At 30.2% G+C, this 16444-nt stretch overlaps 2 protein-coding genes and 1 long non-coding RNA gene across 4 annotated transcripts; all 3 read left to right on the forward strand.

Moving 5' to 3' along the window:
• On the forward strand, positions 1 to 748 carry LOC145305600 (uncharacterized). The gene is made up of 3 exons (XR_013874633.1): positions 1 to 75; positions 348 to 429; positions 644 to 748. It is a non-coding gene; the product is annotated as an uncharacterized LOC145305600 (long non-coding RNA).
• Positions 749 to 1772: 1024 nt separating this feature from the next.
• On the forward strand, positions 1773 to 9313 carry LOC145305677 (uncharacterized). The gene is made up of 7 exons (XM_080147389.1): positions 1773 to 1831; positions 2197 to 2240; positions 3145 to 3450; positions 3577 to 3666; positions 4120 to 4194; positions 7983 to 8028; positions 9178 to 9313. Exons 1-7 carry the CDS (start codon positions 1808 to 1810, stop codon positions 9187 to 9189), a joined length of 597 nt encoding a protein of 198 aa, XP_080003515.1. The 5' UTR covers positions 1773 to 1807; the 3' UTR covers positions 9190 to 9313.
• Positions 9314 to 9656: 343 nt separating this feature from the next.
• LOC145305324 (carboxylic ester hydrolase-like) lies at positions 9657 to 16023 on the forward strand. Of its 2 annotated transcripts, XM_080146934.1 has the most exons (18): positions 9657 to 9756; positions 9858 to 9942; positions 10071 to 10122; positions 10403 to 10478; positions 10651 to 10761; positions 10898 to 10973; positions 11051 to 11143; positions 11280 to 11435; positions 11641 to 11734; positions 11931 to 12079; positions 12183 to 12273; positions 12513 to 12607; positions 12798 to 12902; positions 13287 to 13440; positions 13844 to 13913; positions 15372 to 15429; positions 15511 to 15564; positions 15903 to 16023. In XM_080146934.1, exons 1-18 carry the CDS (start codon positions 9702 to 9704, stop codon positions 15970 to 15972), a joined length of 1644 nt encoding a protein of 547 aa, XP_080003060.1. In that variant the 5' UTR covers positions 9657 to 9701; the 3' UTR covers positions 15973 to 16023. The 2 variants fall into 2 exon arrangements, with proteins under 2 accessions (XP_080003060.1, XP_080003061.1); XM_080146935.1 differs by lacking the exons at positions 9657 to 9756; positions 10071 to 10122.
• Positions 16024 to 16444: the final 421 nt, after the last annotated feature.

Consider the following 16444-nt stretch of genomic DNA (forward strand, 5'->3'; position numbering starts at 1 on the left):
GTAGTCTGACCAGTAAAGTCCTAGCATTAACACTAGGCACAAGCCCTCAGCTACCAAGTTCAAAAGCTTGGTTAGGTAAGTCCTTTCATAATAAAGGCGTGGAAGCCAGCTTTATTTTGTCCTACGTTTATTACTTTTACTCTTGTCCATAGAGTGTTTAAGTGATAGACTTAATTTTATTGTATTTTACTGCTTTAAACCATAGAGTATTCAAATGATTTTGTTAAAGTTTAGATCTTTTATGTTTTAGTAGCTTTAAGAACCAACCCCTTTTATGTTTTATGGTTGGGTATATCAAATGTAGTAGTTGATATACCTAATCTATGCTATTAATGTTAGATATTTAGACTTTATACACCACAGAAGATTTAACGGATGATTTGTTAACTTCTTATGTTCTACCTTTCAGCCTGGAAAGCTCAATGTTTGGTAAGATATTATATCTAATTTTAATTTTATTTTATTTCTTTATTTCTGCTTTTAGACCTTCAATACTTTTAAGACATATTATCAATCTTGTTTAATTCAAGGTCTTCAGCCCAGAATAGAAAAGATTGATCATATTGTAGTTTAATTTTAGTCAAATAGTAGTAAAGTCAAGTTAATTTCATGCAGTTTAGGTTTATATTTTATTTTATTTCAGTAAAACCACGTGTTAAGCTACATGAGATACCAGCTGATATTTATTTTATTATTTTATGTTATTGTAATTATTTATACTTGTAAAATACAAGATTTAAATGTAAAACCCCTCTTATTTGATGTAAGAATAAATAACTAGAAATTTAAATTGTTCACTGAAAATCTAAGGGTTACCAGGCCTCAGAATTCACAAAACACATAACTAGCATATTAATTTTAAATACTGACGTTTATGTTATGCATTAAGTAGACTTATTATTGCAGAGATAACATCGACAAGTTTAAACATCACAAAGCATAAAGCATTAAGTACAGGGTAGCCCCGCAGGTCTATGAAGTACAGGGTAGCCCCGCAGGTCTATGAAGTACAGGGTAGCCCCGCAGGTCTTTGAAGTACAGGGTAGCCCCGCAGGTCTATGAAATACAGGGTAGCCCCGCAGGTATATGAAATACAGGGTAGCCCCGCAGGTCTATGAAGTACAGGGTAGCCCCGCAGGTCTTTGAAGAACAGGGTATCCCCGCAGGTCTATGAAGTACAGGGTAGCCCCGCAGGTCTATGAAATACAGGGTAGCCCCGCAGGTCTATGAAGTACAGGGTAGCCCCGCAGGTCTTTGAAGAACAGGGTATCCCCGCAGGTCTATGAAGTACAGGGTAGCCCCGCAGGTCTATGAAATACAGGGTAGCCCCGCAGGTCTATGAAGTACAGGGTAGCCCCGCAGGTTTATTTCAATTTATTTTAAAATAAGGGGAGTGCAGGTCTGTGGTCGCTTGATAAAGATTAAAAGCTAACCATATTGAGAGAACATGTATCTATTACAATTTATACTCCAATGTCCCCTCCCTCCTGGAGTTTATACAATTTATTATATATTTATTGGTATTCCATTCGACCCAACAAAATGAGATTTATATCTTTTTTTTCTATCTCTTTAAGACATGGTTTTTAAACAGTGAAAATGATTCAGATTCAAAGCCATGGTGAAAACTCTTTTTTAACTCTTTAATATGTAAGATGAACATGGAGTACGTATTTTCCAAGATACTCCTTCTTTCTTTCTCCAGTGCTTTATGCTGATATGGGTACTCCCACTTTCTCTAATATGGTAATCCTTATAAAAAGGCAGATCTCGCCAAGTATAACCAAGTTTGGAAATAAGATTCAATATGAATACTTCACTTAAGCTTTTGGTAAGTAATGTTTTGGCATCCATTTTAAGCATCTTTATAAACAAGTCCAAAAAAAGTATCCTGTATATAAGCTTTTTTGCAACTAATCTTTTTTTACCAGGTTAATTTCTCTTTATAGGGTGAATGTAACCTCCACAAAAATAATTTTAAACCTTCCCTGAACCGTTAAGAAGCTTCACTGTAAAGGTGAACCATATAGGTTCAGCGGTTATTGTGATCTTTAGCTACAGACACATAAAACATCCTGTTACTTTTACATAAGGATGAGATTATACCTTTTATAATTTCTGTTAGATGTTAAATTTGTTGTCTTCAAATTTCGAATTCCTTCTAATTGAAACATTTCTAAAAATGATGTTTCTAAGGTACTGTTTGTGGTAGTGAGCATGGTTAGTGCTGGTCATAGAGGGTAAGTTTATTTATTCTACTTTCTGCTAAATATTCCATAAACTTAAATGAAGTTTAACATGGACGTCCAAGCTTTTTTTGTGGTAAAGGGTGGTGACAAGCTATTGGGAATGAAAATTTGTATCTAGATCAATGATCAGTAAATTGAAATTAATAAAACAAAGTGAAAGAACAATTCAACCATATTATTGGTTAGATTGTGAACATGCATTTTGCTACATGGGCAGTTATTTTTTTTAGTAGCGCAGCTACTCAATAATTTGAAATGTCCGTCTGTACGTCTGTAAGTCTGAAACGTTTTGGGGGTAATTTTCGCAGCTCCTACAAAAGATATAAAACTGAAAATTCTTGTCCCTATTCCCATCAATATGGAGCAGAATTAAGTATAAAACATCCGTAGCGGTCGGACTGCCTTTAAGAAGCTTTTTAGCCACTTTTACAACATATCTTTCCGGCTACAACAAAAAAAAACTAATAATAAGTTATGAAGATGAACTATACAGTATACATAACAAAAGATACACGGCTGAAACTTCTTGCCAACATTCCCCATTCATTATGCCCCACAATTAGGTATAAAAAACCTATGGTAGTCTTACTGCTTCTAAGCAGCTTTTTAGCTGCTTTTTTTTACAACTTTCAAATAAAATAACATTTTTTTAAGGTGTTGCATATTCTCACTTATTCTTTTCTTTGTTATGATAACAGATAATCTGCTCTTTAACGCACTTTGTCCGTTTGTCTATGTCACAAATTTTTCTTAGCTATTTATGGATTTTGTCATCCTTGTTTTATTACTAATAAAAAACTATTTCATTGTATATAGCCAAACATTCTTCTGATTTTTAAAACAGTAAAAAGTGTTTTCTGAAATTAAACATTAACATGAATTATAATCATTTTAGAGATAGGAGGGCATGGAAGAAATGTAAGAGGATAAGAGAATGGAGGGATAGACATGACTGCTATGCTCAGATATGGAGACAATTTCATGATGATCATGATAATTCTGATAATGATTACGACAATGATGAACCTTCCAGCACTTCTATTGAAGTACCTTCTAACAGTCCAACTGTAAGGACACCTGAACCTACAAGACAAGCAGCACCCAGACAGGCCTGCTATGAAATGAACACCGAGAAAACCTGCTATGAGAAAGACAGTAATGGAGAAGAAATATTCTACTACTCTTATGAAAGTGAACCCAGGTAAGAATTTATAAATTCACTGGAGAAAAACAAAATATTTTATTGTAGTATTTATTTCAAATATATATTATAAAAAGGATGTAACAAATTTCACAAATCAACAAATAAAGCTTTTTTTTTATCAAGGAATCGTTGTTCCAAATGTTGCTATACCAATGATGATGGCTTTGATAAGTGCTACTACACACCTGAATGGAGAAATAACAACTCTCAGAGGTAATTATTAAATAATATATCATGTCACATACAACATTTTTAGTATAAAACCTACCATATAATTCACTTTGTCTTTATGTCTGCTAGTCCATAAGGCTATGTGGGAAATGTGATTTTTCTTGGCTGCTGTCGAAGATAGACATCTGAAATGAAATGAAAATTCTATGACATATTTGCATCTAATCTTTACATTGTTTTGTCCAACTGTCTATCAGTCATGCTTCAAAAGACATAAACCTTATATATAATAAATTTTGCAATCTCTATTTTTTTTCTTTGTCATGAGAACTGAACTTCTACTCTATAGCTCACTTTGTCTGTTTGTACCAATGTACATTCCATGAATTTTGTGATTTGCTACTTTTGAATGTTATTATCCTAGTTTTTATATTATCTTAGAAAAATTGAATGAAGTTCATGGGTATATTATTCAATCAATATTTTTTGCTGTAGATCTCCAGTGTCACCTAGAACTTTTCCAACAACTACAACTACTACTCCTACTCTAACTACAAGAAAGCCTTCAAGGTAAACTTTCTTTATATTTACTAATGGGTAGCCAGGAAAATAAAAGAATATGTTTCCTTTATTAGGTTACAGATTGTGAATTGTTTTTTTTTTCAAATTCAGGGAGGTAAAATGTCAAGAATATTGTGTTAAAGAAAAATAATCTTTTGATTAAAGACATTATATAGACATATTAATGTATTCCATAATGTATTAGTTTATTAAATTTACATATATAGATATAATAGATGAATAACCTTTATATGTTTAACCCATTAATATCCACCCCAAGAATTACTTAAAAATTAAAACTTTTTCTGACATACTCTACTGACTATGGATGGTTTGCATGCAAATCAAAAGAATTTTTTTTATTATGACCACTATGACAGAAAATATGACCACGTCAATAAATTGACGTTCGGCCACTCCCTACCTCGTAATCAGATGATAGTAAATAACACATTGACTACTAAAATTGATAACAAAACGTTATTTATGTTTCTTAATTCATAGTAAAATTTATTTACTTTTATTTCTGATGGTACAAAATAAAAAAATGGTTTAGAAAAAAACATTTCTTTTTTAATTATATAGCTTAGTGACAAATAAAACAGAGAGGGGGGTCTTTTTATTACACCACTCCCAAAAGTATTTTAACAAAATTTTCTTAGTTCTTGGCTTTACAATTTTGGGGACTTTTATCTAATTTTGATTGGTTGTTTCATTAAGTTGAGTGTCCAAACATTTCAACTGCTAATTGTACTCTACAGTGTGTATAGACTTCAGGGTTTTACATCTATTTATCAGCCATTGTCATATCCCTTGAGACCCAAGCAAATATAAGCTAGAAAAAAATGTATAACATCATCAGGAATTAGGGAACAATTACACCTTTTTTCTTTTCAGTGTATCTTATGTTTAGTTTATTTACAATATTCTTATATATTTACCTAATAAAATTAACCTATAAATAACTTTATTTACTACTAAAAATTTACAAATTAGTAAAGATCTGTATTTTCTTTTCTCCTTATTCAATTTATCAAATATAGAACACAGTCTAAATCCTTTTCTATGCACGGTTTAACAAATGCGCGAGAGAAATTACCATACCATATACCTAACAGTAATTTCATCCAATCACAAATAAGATTTTTTATGCCCCGCCCTCATTTTGTTTTTCCCTTAGTTTCAAGATAATGAGTTGTTAGGATGTCAAATAGCGCGCATTTCCGGTCAATTTGTTTTTTCAGCTTATGTACAACACCCCCTTTTTTCTTGACCATCGAGTTTTTAAGAGTTAATCCTTTTTTAAATTCCCGCCCCCACCATCCTACACCCAATTAATTTATCATATCTCTGTTGTAAAACAATATCTGACTTGCTTGACCATCCCCATTTCCTGTTTATCAAGGGATAAAGAGATATCTATTTTAGATGAAAATCATTTATCCTCATAACCATTGACATGAAGCTCAGTATAGTATAAAATAAGATTTTATAGAATTATTGTATTGCATATTCAAATTTGTACACTTAAGGAGTGTTAGAATTTTATAAAAACAATTTTTAAGTGTATGTAAAGAAGTTTTTTTCTACTTTCTTAGAAATTATTTAAATGTTTAATTCTTTATATTAGTCTAATTACGTTCTTAAAAAATGAATTTAATTTCTAGAGTGTATGTCATTTAACCATCCCTTTTTCCAATTTAGCATTATAAATGTCTAACCCTCCTATTTTTTATTACTAACAAAGCGAAGCTACTATATAGATAGTAACACAGCTGCTTTATAATTTGATAGGTTTGCTAGTACATCGTTCAGTAACTGAATATGGGAAAGGTTACTTTCTCTCAGCAAGTAGGCTCGTGGATTTTTTGTGAATATCCAGTATGTATTTTACTTGGTCTCTCTTTATCTTCTTTCTCTCTTTTTTTCTTCAAATTTTCTCCCTCTCATGTTATGTACATTGAACATCAGAAATTATCTCACATTGTCTGTTTGTCAATATTTGATTTTTATGTCTTCACTGCTTATGAATGTTGTTATCCTTGTTCTTTAGTCCTCTTCTACCTCTTCTAGGATCTTGGACAAAGTAGCTTCGGACAAAGTAGCTTCGGACAAAGTAGCTTCAGGACAAAGTAGCTTCCGGACAAAGTAGCTTCCGGACATTTACTTAAGAAAAGTAGCTTCCTTAGAAAAATAGAAAAAACCTCCTAAACGACAAACCTCCTAATGCGACATCTTTTAAGTAAAACCCCCTAAAAACTTTTCAAGTGATATCACATTTATTAAGTGTGAGGTAAGGGTCGATATTTTTAATGCAAGGTTGTATCGGGTTCGAAACCATGCCGTTGGGTAGCCAACACAGACTTTGGGACAACTGTCGGACGGATTTTTAAATTTCACCCTGTAGACAAAGTTATTCAAGAAAGAAATTTTGGTTTTGAATTTCGTCCCTGTGTGTTTTATCGCCATATTGGATTTTATTGTTAAACTTTTTTAACAGCAGTGGTGGATTTTATCCTTAAATTTGGAAGATTTTTTTATTTAATAACCTTTGAAAAATTTTAGGACGTTTTACTTAAGAAATGTCTACGCAGAAAGAGAGACATAGAAAAAGGCATAAAGACAGACTTAAAGACAGACAAATAGACAGACAAAATGACAGACAGACAGACAGAAAGGCGGACAGAAATTGTAAAAATTTTAAAAAATGGTAAAACGAATTAAAAATTATAAAAAAAAATCGCCGAACCATTTTTAGTAAAATCCACGATCCACTTTTTGTTAAAATTGTTAAAGTTTTGTTTGCTTTCAATACAATTAGAAGTTAATGTACATTAAACATTCATACATAGGTTAGGTTAGGTTATAGGCAAGGGGGCCGAGCGCCCGCGGCTAGGCAGGCCAGGGGGCCGAGCGCTGCGGCCATAACCTTTATTACTATTAGAAGCTACTTTTCTTAAGTAAATGTCCGGAAGCTACTTTGTCCGGAAGCTACTTTGTCCTGAAGCTACTTTGTCCGAAGCTACTTTGTCCGAAGCTACTTTGTCCAAGATCCCTTCTACCTACAATTTTACAACTGAAAGTTCGATTTTTAAATCAAACTTATTCTTTTGATGGTGAAGTATTATAAAGAACAAAATAGTAAAAATTATATATCTACATATTTATTTTAATGTAATTGCATTAAAGAATATTTTTTTAGATGAAATTATTTTGAAAATATGAGTTATCAGTTTAAAAATGATATATGTTTAAGGACTGACCAAGCACCCCAAACATAATTTTAGGGCATAATTTCTAGGGGATTTATGTATTCATTATGCATATTACTACTATAAATACTATGGGGGAATCTTCAGCCATACGTAATGATACTTACGTAACTTTTTCAAATACTTTTCTCTCCATGAAATTTTAAGAATCTCTTACAATTTTTATTAAAAGCTTAGAATTTGGATTATTAATAAACACAACATTCAATAAAATTTGTAAAAACACCATATCTTTTGGTTGATTTATAACTATAAAAATTATTACCCTCTCAATTTTCAATTTTTGATTAAGCTTTACATTGAAGCATTAAAATTTTAATTTTTTATTGTTTTAATATTTTTAATTTCTAAAATTAAAGTAATAGCTATAATCTTTCAACATCTAATTTCATTTTTTATAAGTATCATCCCTGTCAGAGTTTAGAGCCCTCTAAACAGAGGCTACTTTAACGTAGTTATATTGACGTGTGGGTACGAATGGGTTAAATAAATGTTCATAAATTCATTATCATTTATTGCTTTTAGGAACTATTGGAGATTCAGGGATTCAGAATCTCCACAGAGATCATCCAGGAAATTTAATGTCATTTAATCTTTTGAAGAATCATATTTTTAAAAGAAGGTGTATCAACTTTTTTTTTTATAGCTAGCCGGTTCTTTTAGTAAGTAGTAGATGTAAAATTTTTCATAGAATTCAGATATGCAATCGGTTTTTTTGTAGACCTCTTATTTTTTAAGTAATTTAAGTTTTTTTTTTAAATAATTAAGTCGGTTTTAAGGTACTAAAACGCAACAAAATAAAAGAAGAAAATGGCCAGTAAGAACAAAAATAGTAAGATCTTTAATTTGACACCTTACTTTTAAAATTCTGTTGAGTAATTATTGAAAAAATCAATTTTTTTAACCTCGGTTTAATAAAAACTTTAGACCTAAATATTTTCTCAAACAGACATAAAAAACATGGGTTCATATATACCTTTAGAATCAGAAAAATATTACGAATCCATTGTAAGCAAAATTGAAAAAAAGTAAAAAAATAAAAAAATAATCAAATGGCCAATTATATTTTTTGTTCAGGCAACACTATCGTCTTCCCTTTTTTACCCCCTCTTTACCCCCTTCCCATTTTTATACTCAATTCAAGAATTAAGACGTTGCCTGTACAATATAATATGATATTTTCATATAATTCCTTTTATTGTAGTTTATATACTATATTGTAAACTTTTTTTTTCAATTTTGCTTACAATGGATTCATAATATTTTTCTGATTCTAAAGGTATATATGAACCCATATTTTTTTACCTGTGAAATAATAAAAGTAAGTTCAAAGTTTTTATTCTCGTGGGTTTAAAAAAATCGATTTTTTCAATAATTACCTGACAGAATTGAAAAAGTAAGGTATCAAATTAAAGATCTTACTATTTTTGTTCATAATGACCATTTTCTTTCTTTTTTTTGTTGCATTTTAGTACCTTAAAATCGACTTAATTTTTTTTTAAACTTAAATTACTTAAAAAATAAGAGGTCTACAAAAAAACCGATTGCATATCTGAATTCTATGAAAAATTTTACATCTACTACTTACTAAAAGAACCGGCTAGCTATAAAAAAAATAGTTGATACACCTTCTTTCAGCATATCTTATTTAAGGTATGTTCTAAATTTTGAATTGAATAATTTTCTGTTAACAAAAACGTAAATGACAATTAAAATGATTAGATGGCAGTGACTTTAGTGATCTGTTTACTGCAACATCAGAAACCCTTCTTGCCTTCAATATTTAAATTTGAACATTTTTTTTTATTCTTTTTATTACTTTGAACATTTTTTAATTAATAAAACTTTGAACTAAATAATTTTTATTTATCCTTTTTTCTTTACCATTTAAATAAATGTTAATGAAGATATAATATGAAATGTTATGCTTTGAGAATATTTTGACTATAAATGAGTCCTATCTTTTTTTCTTAAGAGATAAGAAAATTTTGTGTATAAAAAAGCATTTCATAAAAGAAGGAAAAAAAATATCATTATAGTACATTTTTGCAACTGAACAAAAATATTGCAATAAATGATCAAGAAATCTAAGAATTTAAGAGGTCTAAGAACCTTAAAAGTTTAAACTTCTATCTTGAATGTAATAATTTATAAGTTTTTATAATTCTGCTATCAATTTATACAATGAGATACATTGTATGTAGTACTGATATTTGGAGTTATGCATATTAAAATTCAGTTATAATGAAACTGTCATTGCTGCTTGTTTTACTCGGATATTTTTCTCCTAATTGTATAGGTGATAATTGACAGATAAGAGATAACATTAAAACATAATATGCTTAATTTTGAAAATAGTATACCTAAAATTGTGTTATAATAAATGATTTAAACCTACAGGTTTTGAGGCTGGTGAAAATCCAGTAGTGAAAACACCTCTTGGAAGTATACAGGGAATATGGGACCTAACTGAAAAAGGACAAAGGTACTATTAGCAGTACAAAATATTTTATTGTTAACTACTTTTTATATTTTCAATAAAATCTAAACATTATTCTATAAGTTGAGCGATAATTAAAAAAGTTAACTTCAAAAGATGTAATTTTCTTTTAGATTTAAGAAGTTTAAAGGACTAAAGTATGCTAATATAGTCAGAAGGTTTCAGGTATTCAGTCCTGGAAATTAATAACTGTAGTATAAAAGCCTTAAAATAGCACAAACTTTAGAATATATACTTGAATCTTTTAAAGTGGGAATTTCATTAATAAATGAATGGAGCTTAAAAGTAAAAGGCCAAGTGTCTTAAAGTATTGATCATTCTAAAAGTTCTGAATTCATCATTAAAAATGCCATGAATATTCAGTTTTGATTGTTCCAAGATATACAAATTGCTTACTTAAGATTGTCAAAAATTTCAATTATCAGTAAAAGATATTTTCTATAAGGATGCTGAAATAATAACAAACTATGAAGATGACCTATATATAGCAGATAAAGATGGTCCTTTTTGTCCACAGCCAAGTAAATTATACTTATTTGAATAGCTTGAAATGATTACATAACCTTCAAATGTCACTACAAAAATGCCTTAATTAATCATCAAAAAGATGATCATGTCATATTCTAAATAGTAATTACCTATACTTTTTCAAATTTTTATTTATAAATTAATTCTTTTCATCAAATTATTCAGATCCTTTAGTATCTTTTGAAGAGGACTGTCTATATCTGAATGTTTACACCCCTGAGACTGGAGGGAATAAATCTGTTATGGTATGGCTCCATGGAGGTGCTCTGACATATGGTGAATATTTTTTAAAAAATCTTACTTAGTTTTATCAGCTAATGATACAAAAGTTAGTTTAGTTTATGTACAAGATCCATCTAATAGATTACAGAAATAGAATGTTTCAAGAATTTGTATTGAATTTCTCTTTCAGGCTCTGGAACAGAACAGGATTATGGACCTAAATTCCTGTTGGATAAGGATGTAATATTGGTTACACTGAACTACAGGTTCTTGAAAAAAAAATTAAGATCAATACCAGATCATTACTATGAATAAATATATGTATAAATTTTGATTATTCCAGAATAGCAGTATTTGGATTTTTGAGTTTGGAAAATGCTTTGATCCCTGGCAATCAAGGTTTTAAAGATCAAGCTCTAGCACTTCAGTGGGTCAGGTAAAAATAATTTTCATCTAAAACTTTTTTCTTCTTCAGATTTATTGTGCCTTATTCAAATTTGATTCCAAGTGTATACTTCATGATTATATGTTGTAGTTCATACCACAGAATCAACTTTTACTTATCCAATTAGGAATAACATTGCCAGTTTTGGTGGAAATCCAGATGATATTACACTTTTTGGAGAGTCAGCAGGTAGTAGAAGTGTTCTGTTCAATCTGGTATCTCCAACCACCAAAGGTCTGTTTCACAAGGCAATTGGACAGAGTGGCAATGAGTATGATGCAAGGTAAAGTTGCTAATAGTTATTTATCACATTGTATTATAAACAGCTTTTTGCTGATTTAAAAATGTTCAATTATAAGATTAGAACCAGTCTTTTTAGACCCGAGATGCCGAAGGCACTGGCAATAATCAACCAGAACCTTATCAGTTTTAAAGGGATACTGAGGCTTTTGTCAGCTTTTAATTAAAATTAAAATTATTTAATACAGAAATCAAATTCCTGAAAATGGTCAGTTGAGAAGAGTAGCATATGATCTTGCAGAAGCCTTAGAATGCTCAGTAGATTCTGATGAGTTAATAAAGGTAAATTCAGTAACTTTCCAATAGATGTTTACAATCAAAGGTTTAGAGTTCAGTTAAAGTTAGAAAATAGATAACAATTACTTTTTTTATAGAAGTTTGATTAAAGGGACATTAAGGAGATAAAAAGTAAGAATGAATCAATTTAACTTGCCAATTACAGCTAGTTATATTTTATTTAAGATAAATTTCAATTAAGGAATGTCTGGAAAACTATGAAGATCTCTCAACCTTGTTGTTTACAGCAGAAGCTGTTGGATACAATCATCAGAACTATCCCTGGGTACCCTGTCTAGATAATTATCTAGATTATCCATACCTACCTGAAAGACCAGATGATTTAATTAGGTACCTAAAAAATCATATTTATTATACAATTTATAAGAAAAAAGTTATTAAAATCTAATTGTGTAGTAATTAAAAATAATATCAAAATGTGCACTTATTTTAGGAAAGGGGAATTTAATAAAGTTCCAATAATTAATGGTGTCAATTCAGCAGAAGGAATAATTTCTGCTATTGACTATGTTGTTGGAAAATACCAGGAAATCATTTCAGTTAAACTAAAGTTAAAGTTATTTTATTTGAGAATAGTTATTTATTTCCTCGTATTATAAACGGCTTTCCGCGGATATAGAATGTACAATTATATGTACATAGTTTTTTCGTATGGATGAGAACCGGTTCCTATCCACCGGATTCGAATGAATATGAGAAAAAAAATAATTTAATTTTTTATTTTCAATCATTTAATTAAATTGTGAAATGATTGAACACATATCAGTGGTCTTTTCTAAATGAAGATTGGGACTACTATGGTACTAGATATGTATTTGAAAGTGATAACTTTACATCTGAGATGATTGATGTAGCAAGGTATTCTAAATTATGTATTCAAATTAAACAAAGCGGTAATGAAAATATTTTTAAAAAACATTTGATAAAACACAGAATCATCTTACTTTTTGACTAAATTACACATTTCAAGTCTGAAAGAAAATAATATAACCATGAGATAAAAAGTGAAAAATATAGATCAAATCCCTTGTTAAATTTATTCATTAAGAGAGGTAAGGAACTTCTACCTCGGAGATGAATTGGCCTCAATGGAAACTTTGGTTCAAGTTGTGGATCTGTTCACTGACATGAAATTTTGGGTTGGTAATCACAGGTTGTATTCATATAACAAATTTATAATAATTGTAAGATCAATCTTAGTAAGAGACTAGGGAGTCGGGGAAGGGGTGGCAATATTGAATAATCCAATTTTATAAAGTAGTAAGGTTTTTTTCTCTGAAACTTAAGAATTCAATAACTGAACTGATTGAGTTCTAAGTTTAGGTAAGCTTCAGATAAATCCTGGGATTAAATTAAGACCCCCTTGATGATAGGGGCAAAACAACTAGTCTTCTAGTTGGAAAATATATGCATGACATTGTAAATACATAACAGTGAACCAACTAAGACAATAATATGTATGTAAAATAATTTAGATTTATGTAAATACATAACAGTGAACCAACTAAGACAATAATATGTATGTAAAATAATTTAGATTTAGCATAGTTGCTTCAGAGTATGTTCCTGTTTACAACTACATGCTGACATACAAGTCTAAAAATAACTACATTGACCTTGTCTATGGCATAGACTCTGATGCCCTGGGCATTGGGGTGGGACATGCTGATGACATCTTTCATCTGTTTAATGTAAGTAAAAAGTAATAGAACAAATTGAAACTTTGATTTTAAATTTTGCTTAAAATTTTGCATGATATGTTTGGCGTTGTATATCTGTGTTTTTAAAAGACCTAATAAGCTTGGATTAAGTTCAATTATTTTGCTGAAATGATAAGCAGACATGCATCTTGATTAATACCTATATTTGCAACAACGTTTACTTCACAAAAACTGCCAATTTTCAATAATTACAAAAGATTCCCCCTTCTGGGTGGTTTCGAGCATGTAACTTACAATTTAGAATCTAATATTCTATGAGTGAGCTATGAAAGACATTAAAATAAAGTCACATTTAGAATATATTAAAAAAAGATTATATAATTTTGCTAGGTGTATAAATGGTGAATTGATGATTATTTTCTTACATTTTCAGTTTGACATCGTAACAGATTTCACTGAAGAAGATCTTACTGTCAGAGAACTCTTTCTCTCCTGGTGGACTGGTAAGATTTTTTGGGTATAATCCCTTTCGTGACAATGCCTCTTAAGGGGAATTTTGTCGTATTTTCACAGAAGTTTTTGATAGGTTATTTTAGGTTAGGTTATGTTAGATTAGGTGATTACCCCGCAGGGGCTAGAAATAGGAGAAAATCTACTTCAAAATTACATCAAAAAGCTCCTTAAAGGGCGAATATAGGTTCGATATGATATGAGCTTATATCAAAGGTGCAATTCCATAGATTATAAATAACTTAAAAATGTTTACATATTCAATTGTATAAGTCTGTTTATAGCTTAAAACCCGTCAATCTCAAAGAAAATATTTTGTAATTAGTGTGGTTCCCTAAGAACTCAAACACCCTAGCATCACACAAGGCTTCGTGGCAAGGTTGAATTAAAAAGCTTTCGTTAAATGATAGTCTTAATAACGTAGAAACCAATTAATCAGGGGTAAATATACCCTCCTTCTACCTTCAAAAAGTAAATTATTTAAAAGTTAAAAAAACATCAAATAATGTAAAAAGTAAAAAAAAATAATCGATAAAATTTTCTTGGAGGAAGAATGATTTCAAATCCCTGTTTTTTTGTGGCCGTGTGTGTGTGTGTTGAAAATGCATACAAAAGGGTTGTTTATATCATCATGAATTAATCAAAGATCTCTGTACAGAAAATAAACTTTAAGACGTATTATTTACCCTGTCAATACTCCTGACGCCCTTCTACGCAAATTATTTTTATGCTTTTTAAAAAATTAAATAAACTAGTATATAATCTAAAATAATAAACATTTAAATTATCTTTTAAGGTGCGTGCCAATGTAATAGTCAATCAAACTTAAGCAAAATAGTCAAAAAAAAGTCTTGTAAAGGGCTAAAATAAACGATTTTGTTGGCAATCTCATTTATTATATGTTCAATTGAAACAGAAAATTGCAAAATCTACTAAAAAATTTTTTTGAATTTTTAAATTTGGCATAGATATTCTAAAAGTATGTAATGGCACCTTTGATATAAGCTCATATCATATCGAACCTATATTCGCCCTTTAAGAGAAGTTGTCACGCAAGGGACTATACCCGATTTTTTAACAAAGCTATTCTCTAATCTAAAACGCTCATACCTTTGTTAGTCTTTAGAAAATGTTATGGGAAAAATAAAAATTTCTTGGCTACTATTCAAGATAAATGTCTGATTCCATATACTACTAAGCATCAAGTATAGTATTTCATTGGTCAGTTTGCAATTTTCATATAAATATTACATATATATATTTGCAAGAAAAGTTTATTCACTCAGCTGCTATCTTATATAGACGTCTGATTTTTATGTGAAGTCTATGCTGATCAATTTAGCATCAACTTTATAACTTACTTTGTCCGTAAGTCTTTCTGTAATGATCTAGGAACCTCAAATTTCTACAGGGAAAATTTTTCTTACTTCTGTTAAAATTTTTTCTTGTAGATTTTGCCAAAACTGGAACCCCATCTTTAGAGGATACATGGGCTAAATTTAACCCAAGGTAAAATGTTTATTTCACAATGAACCTGTATTTTTTACTTTTTCCATACAGCAATTATAAGGTAATTTAAAATATTTTTAGTGACCCTTTGTATATGGAGATACAACCTGAGCCAAGTATGGTTTATTCAGAAAAGTAAGTTTTAAATTAAAAACATTACATAATACTTAAACTACCAGATCATAAAAGAATTCAGGGCCAAGCCACAGTGAAGGGTTTGAATCTCAGCCCAAAATCTGTTGTAACAAATACCTTAAAAGATGTATATACTGCGCACCATAAAAACTAAGAATAGAGCAAATGCCCTGGCCCCAAACAGGTGAAACGCATTACTTTGCATAGGACTACAAAGGTCGTGCAATAAAAAAAATACTATTTGATAGAACTATTTAAGTAGTAAACCTTTTTAATTCTACACAATGAAAATACATCCATTAATTGTAATATTTCTTGTATACAGCTTTCTAATTTAGGTATGCAACTCGTGTTGACTTCTGGATGAATCTACTGGATGGAAAAAGTCATTTGTTTAATTTATTTTAATGAACACATTTGTGAACCTAAAAATAATAAAATGTTTTTTTTTAAATAAAATATTCTTTTAAATAGAAATGTCAAAATTTTGAGTATACTCCCTTTTGTGGCAACGCCTCTTAAGGGACATTTCGTCGTATATTTGCATTAGCTTTTGGTAAGTTTTTTTTATGTAAGGTTAGGTTAAGTTGGGTTAGGTGATTGCCAGCTGGGTTACAGCCCCGCGCATGGGCTAGAAATAGAGAAAAGCTACTGTGAAAATACGACTGAACGCCCCTTGAGAGGCGTTGCCATGAAAGGGACTTTACCCAAAAAGTTTCGTGAAAATGGAGGAAATTTATAGACTAAGTTAAAATTAAAATGTAATCTTCTTTAAAACTAAAATTTGATTATCTTTTAGAATTTGCAGAGTATCCTGGCTACCAGGGTGCAGAGTATCCTGCCTACCAGGGTGCAGAGTATCCTGCCTACCAGGGTGCAG

This window comes from Acartia tonsa, chromosome 14 (assembly GCF_053477335.1).
Source record: "Acartia tonsa isolate MP-2025a chromosome 14, ASM5347733v1, whole genome shotgun sequence".
Classification (NCBI taxonomy): domain Eukaryota; kingdom Metazoa; phylum Arthropoda; class Copepoda; order Calanoida; family Acartiidae; genus Acartia; species Acartia tonsa.